Consider the following 6,507-nt stretch of genomic DNA (forward strand, 5'->3'; position numbering starts at 1 on the left):
TTTCTAAAGATTCAGGTTTTTTTTTGCTTGCTAACTGCAAATTCACTGTTAAAAAAAATCCTGGTTTAAGTAATTTAGCTGATAATCGTATTTATGGCATTGATAATTTACTCAGTGGCATATTATTCCATTAATTAATTATGCAATCACAAACCCTTGGTCTGTGCTATCAACATTTCATGTGGATATGCAATTTATTTCAACTATTGAGTAGACAATCAAGTTATAAAAATATATATCCAAACTATTTAAACATTCATCATGAGAACAAGTCTCAAATTCATCTTTTATGTAACTTTAAAAATGTGAGATGATTAGTTCAGGACTAAATTGCAGTTAGCATATGTGACAGTTTAATCAGATTATTGTTTTAATTCCAAGTATAGTGCATTTTGTAAGAAAAGTGACAGCCAGAAACAGCTTGACTTGATCCTTGAATGCATTATAAAATGGAAATCTTTGAATAATCTTTTTTTATTCAGCCTACTTGGTGTATGTGTGTGTGTGTGTGTTTGTATGTGTGTGTAATCAATCAATCAATTGCTTTAGTTCGTACATACAATATTTGAATGTATAAGGTGCAACTCTTTTGGTACAAGCCTCTCTGTGATTTATTTCATTTTAAATAATGGAAGACTGCTATATTTCATTACTGGACTATATTTCACTTGTGTGGTATGTGTATATAGATGCACACACATATGCATATATACACTATATCAGTAAACCAGTGAATATAGAGTGGCTGGGAACCCTCAGGTGGTATCTATTCTGATAATGTTGTAAATAAATAAAATCAAAATGCCTATTTATTTAAAGCACAATCAGTATTAAAAGATAAATATTTTGTACTTCTTTTTATACTTCCATGTATATACACACATTCTACTCATCACTAATGTACTATTTTCTTGGTGGAAACAAATGAGAAACAAATGCATATTCATTGCATATTCATTTAATCATGTTAAAATGATTCTTTGATTCTATAGAATTTATTCACAGCAGAAGAAGCGAACATCATTTAAGGCTGTATCATCTGCAAAAAAGCCCTGATAGGGCTCCTGCTTAGTTTGAAGGCCACAAATTCCTCCTCTCTCACAAGGGGTACTCCACTCACTGTATTCACCAAATTGACCACCAGCTTCTTCAATTTGAAGACCATTGCTGCAACGGAATCGGATGTTGTTTACTGCTGTGTCATCTCCAGCTCCTTGCTCTGGTTCAACTTTCAACTGAAAAGAACGTAAAATACCATTTCGGGGACACCATCTAATTCCTGACCAGTGTCCGTATCTGGAAAAAGAAAATAAAGTATCAGCAACATATCTTTCAAAAGAGATTGTCTCTTACATTAAGCTTATTTTATACCTTGTGTGAGAATTGTTTAAGAAACAATAAAGTATGTCTGCTTTGAACTTGTGTAAGTGATTGCAAACTTTATCATGGCATTCCTGGCTGTCTATATTCTCCCTTGAATTTAAGATCCATTTAATAGGCAGTCGTTCTTAGTTTATTAAAAAAAAAACACCTTTAGAATCAAAACAAACTGATCACAGATAATTCAGGAATGACATCTAGATTTCAGGGTTTCTTGTGACGAGATTTTAGTTGATAATAACCTCTTAAGAAATACAATTGAATAAGTAGCAAACAGGTAACCATCTCTCACTTAAATAGAAATTAATAGGTTATATTATGTCACAGATCCTTGGTGTGGTTTCTACATTCTCCATCACATCAATTTCAAGCACGTCTATTTCCCACCCCCCAATGTGCTATGAAAAGAAAAGCTAATGATTCAAAATATTGCATATTATAGATCTTTTAAAGCTCCTTCCATTTTTTAAAAATGTTGACCAATATCTAGTTACAGTCTAGAACAAGCATAAAAATAGAACAATTATTTTTCTTAGTAAGATTGATAAGCCATATTTGTACCTTCAACAGAGTAATGTTAATTCCATCAGATTTTTATTAATGTACAGAAAATACAGTAGAATTGCTTCCTCTATGCTCATTCAGGAGATAAATTTTGGGTAGTCAAGAAGTTAATATTTTTTGTGTCAATGTCTAATTTTCTATAAAATTAAAAAAATCAGAGACATTTAGAGACAACAAAACTTACTCTCCAGGTTCAGATTCAACAGTATACATAATATTGTTGGTTTGCTCAGTTGAACAGAATAATCTGATTCCATTGAGTGAAGTGTCATCACTAGCTCCTCTATATTCTTCCACCTAATGCAATAAGAGGAAAAACACATTGAGATTCAGGTAGCAAATTTATAGATTAATTCAATGTCTAAAATGAGTGCGGTACATAGATTTACCCTTATACTAAATCCAATGGCATATGATCCTGGTGGACACTTGTCAATCCATGTCCAAACCCCCCAATGTCCTCCATTTTTAACAGTTATAGAGTCATAATCTCTTCGGTTTGCAAAGGTGCCATTAGCACTGATATATTGCCTATCTACTGCCGATGCAAGGAATATAGAAGCAAGAAAAAGGGAGACAGAAAGAAGCTGCATTTTTAAAAATACCAGCTAACCAAAGAGGTATGAAGGGGGCTGAAAACATTATGCTCTCTGTACTTTATACCTTAGTTTATCTTCACAGGTGTCATTACAATGATAGATTCTTTCTGCTTGGAAAAATAAACATACTTAACAGTTAGCAACAAAAATTTATTAACCAAACTGCTAACTGAATCTGGAAGATTTCCCTCAGCTTTGTCCCTGAAAAAGTTGTAGTAGGCATAAAAGTGATTTACTCTTTAATGACCAAAAGAGACAATTATTTAGTCTAAATGTCTGTGAAAATTCCAGATATTAATTTTTTCAAAGCATTTGTACATTCATACTTCATGAACAGAGGATTCATCATTGTCATAAACAAATCTTTAATTTTATTATGAAGAAATCTTGTTTTATTTTATTACATAAATATGTTTCAATTCAGATTGCAACCTTCATAATTTTCTTATCAGCAAATAAATTTGGTGGGCCATTAGATGTATATATGTTAAGGTGACCAGATTTTCAGATTGGAAAAGAGGGACGCCCTTGACCGGGGGGGGGGGGGGGGGGGGCTTGATTAAAAAAAAATTTTTTTTGTCAAAAGGTCACCCCAGGACACTGAAACCAGCATAAATACGAATCTGTTGCCAAACAAAATTTTGATCATGTGACCATGAGGATGCTGCAACGGTCGCTAAGTGTGAAAAATGGTCGCAATGGTCGCTAAGTGTGAAAAATGGTCATCAGTCACTTTTTTCAATGCCATTGTAACTTTGGTCACTAAATGTTTTCCCCCTCCTCGAGACTCCTCACTTAGCGACCATCAGAAATACGAATCTGTTGCCAAACATCAACATTTTGATCGCGTAACCATGAGGATGCCACAACGGTCGCTAAGTGTGAAAATGGTCGCTAAGTGTGAAAAATGGTCATCAGTCACTTTTTTCAATGCCATTGTATCTTCCTGATTATTAAAAGTGCAAATTCACTCAGTGTCAATCATGACTCCTGAGTCCATTTCAAAGTATTGTGCATAGAAATTTTTAAAATGGCTTGTTTCAATTTATTTTGGATAGAATCTTTTTTTAAATAGTCTAAGATAATTTAAAAAAAGAATCAACACAGAATACCACTATTTTAAAAAATCATATGCACAATAAATAAAATATTATTTTAAAATACATTGAGCCTATACTCCTTACAGTAAATGACTCATCTGGAAACAAGCCAATAGCATTTTTTGTGCTTTCAAATTTACAGATTTTCCAAAATCAGCTTAAAGTCCAAATATTTAAAGACCACCCCCCTCAAAGCTATCTTACCAGAGCTTTAAATATCTTCTGGGGAGGCCCTGCTAGTAATCCCATTCATGACAAAGGTAGGGCTTTCTAGTTGGTAACATCTTAATTTGAGGCTTGATTGGAACATTATACAGAAGTTATTGAAAGACAGTAAAATGGACATCAACAATCTCACACCCTGCTCAAAGTTGTGACAGCAAGTTTAAATTTTTGACCTTAACTATCAAGAAAAAAAACAATTTTAAAACTGGCATGTCAGTGACTTCTTAAAAGTCAGGATGCCTGGTCAAGATTAAATTGCAGGTAGATTTCTTATCACTTTCTAAAAAGAGAAAAATTCAGAACATAACAAATAAAAGGTTGTGAATTTCACAGATGAGACAGAAAACCACAAATGGGCAAATATGATCTAGAAAGGCATGACTCTCCCATATTATGGGAATCCCATAAGCCCTGCAGATGTTCATAATGAAATTATATTTAACTATTTGGGACAGAAAGACAACACAGACTATTTTTTTTTTAAAATTCACCAATATCACACCATAAGATTCTTTATCTTTTCTTTGCAACAATTCCTAATGGCACAAGAAATCTCCATCAATATCTATCCCCAAGAAGAAAACTCTTCTTTCACAGCAAAATAATGTAGAAAAATTACAAACAATAACTCTTTTCAGCTTTATGCACCACCCCAGTAAACACAAATGTTTGATCAGAAAAAATATGTCCAAGATAGGAGCAATAAGCTATACACCATGATTTAGGAGTTTGATTTTTAGGTAAATAGTGTTCTGTATACCCTCTCGGAGGCGGCGATCGATTCCAATCACGAACGGACGCCGCCCGCAGATAACCTCCACGCGCTTCAGGGGCTTCTGCCGGGCGGCGGGACCCCCGGAAGCGAGAGGCTGCGATCCTGCCGCCCGGCAGAAGCCCCGGCGATTGATTCCAATCACGAACGGACGCCGCCTGCAGATAACTTCCACGCGGTTCAGGGGCTTCTGCCGGGCGGCGGGACCCCCGGAAGCGAGAGGCTGCGATCCCGCCGCCCGGCAGAAGCCCCGGCGATCGATTCCAATCACGAACGGACGCCGCCCGCAGATAACTTCCACGCGGTTCAGGGGCTTCTGCTGGGCGGCGGGACCCCCGGAAGCGAGAGGCTGCGATCCCGCCGCCCGGCAGAAGCCCCGGCGATCGATCCCAATCACGAACGGATGCCGCCCGCAGATAACTTCCACGCGGTTCAGGGGCTTCTGCCGGGCAGCGGGACCCCCGGAAGCGAGAGGCTGCGATCCCGCCGCCCGGCAGAAGCCCCGGCGATCGATTCCAATCACGAACGGACACCGCCCGCAGATAACTTCCACGCGGTTCAGGGGCTTCTGCCGGGCAGCGGGACCCCCGGAAGCGAGAGGCTGCGATCCCGCCGCCCGGCAGAAGCCCCGGCGATCGATTCCAATCACGAACGGACGCCGCCCGCAGATAACTTCCACGCGGTTCAGGGGCTTCTGCCGGGCGGCGGGACCCTCGGAAGCGAGAGGAAGCCCCGGAAGCGAGAGGCTGCGATCCCGCCGCCCGGCAGAAGCCCCGGCGATCGATCCCAATCACGAACGGACGCCGCCCGCAGATAACTTCCACGCAGTTCAGGGGCTTCTGCCGGGCGGCGGGACCCCCGGAAGCGAGAGGAAGCCCCGGAAGCGAGAGGCTGCGATCCCGCCGCCCAGCAGAAGCCCCGGCAATCGATCCCAATCACGAACGGATGCCGCCTGCAGATAACTTCCACGCGGTTCAGGGGCTTCTGCCGGGCAGCGGGAGCCCCGGAAGCGAGAGGAAATTGTCTGCGGGCGGCTGGCAGCACCCCAACCTCTCCTCCTGCCGCGCGGATCCATTTTGATTCACGAACGGACTCCGCGGCAGGAGGAGAGGTTGGGGCGCTGCCAGCCGCCCGCAGACAACTTCCAAGCAGTTCAGAGGCTTCTGCCGGGCAGCGGGAGCCCCGGAACCGCTTGGAAGTTGTCTGCGGGCGGCTGGCAGTGCCCCAACCTCTCCTCCTGCCGCGCGGATCCATTTTGATTCACGAACGGACTCCGCGGCAGGAGGAGAGGTTGGGGCGCTGCCAGCCGCCCGCAGACAACTTCCAAGCAGTTCAGGGGCTTCTGCCGGGCAGCGGGAGCCCCGGAACCGCTTGGAAGTTGTCTGCGGGCGGCTGGCAGCGCCCCAACCTCTCCTCCTGCCGCGGCGATCCATTTTGATTCACGAACGGACTCCGCGTTCCCCACCTCTCCTCCTGCCTCTTCGTGAATGGGATCGCCGCCTCCGAGAGCGTGGGGGCAGCTGCAGCCGCCCGCAGAGAACTTCCACGTGCTTCAGGGGCTTCTGCCGGGCGGCGGGAGCCCCAGAAGCGAGAGGAACTTCTCTGCGGGTGCCTGCAGCTGCCCCCACCCTCTCCTCCTGCCGCGGCGAGCGGAAAATTTGATTAGAATTAGATTACTCACCAGTCAGCGCAGCTGCAACCTCTTTCGTCTTTTGGCGAAAGGAAATGGAGACTCGCGCAGGCGTGCTGAAAATTTCCCATCCCAGCCAGCTCACTGATTGGCTGGAGTCCAGGCCAATCCAATCAGTGAGCGGCAGGCTGGGCTGGCTTAAATTTGTAGGAGGTAAAAGGCTAAAAGCACGCTTTT

General features: G+C 42.6%; 1 protein-coding gene across 1 annotated transcript; it reads right to left on the reverse strand.

Annotated features, from left to right (window-relative positions):
- Positions 1–944: 944 nt before the first annotated feature.
- On the reverse strand, positions 945–2,572 carry LOC116520361 (vitelline membrane outer layer protein 1 homolog). The gene is made up of 3 exons (XM_032234524.1): positions 2,334–2,572; positions 2,129–2,241; positions 945–1,296 (listed from the first exon to the last, which is right to left on the reverse strand). The coding sequence occupies exons 1-3, from the start codon at positions 2,535–2,537 to the stop codon at positions 996–998; spliced, it is 618 nt and encodes a 205-aa protein (XP_032090415.1). The 5' UTR covers positions 2,538–2,572; the 3' UTR covers positions 945–995.
- Between the last annotated feature and the right edge of the window lie 3,935 nt (positions 2,573–6,507).

Source organism: Thamnophis elegans, chromosome Z, assembly GCF_009769535.1.
Source record: "Thamnophis elegans isolate rThaEle1 chromosome Z, rThaEle1.pri, whole genome shotgun sequence".
In the NCBI taxonomy this organism is placed as follows: Eukaryota; Metazoa; Chordata; class Lepidosauria; order Squamata; family Colubridae; genus Thamnophis; species Thamnophis elegans.

What these genes read in the sequence shown, in the direction of transcription:
- LOC116520361 (XM_032234524.1), bottom strand. Translation starts at nt 2,537, where the DNA reads ATGCAGCTTCTTTCTGTCTCCCTTTTTCTTGCTTCTATATTCCTTGCA. An exon ending in CCATTGGATTTAGTATAAGG is followed by an intron (nt 2,242 to 2,333) that starts GTAAATCTATGT and finishes TTATTGCATTAG; the next exon opens with GTGGAAGAATATAGAGGAGC. An exon ending in GTTGAATCTGAACCTGGAGA is followed by an intron (nt 1,297 to 2,128) that starts GTAAGTTTTGTT and finishes TTCTTTTTCCAG; the next exon opens with ATACGGACACTGGTCAGGAA.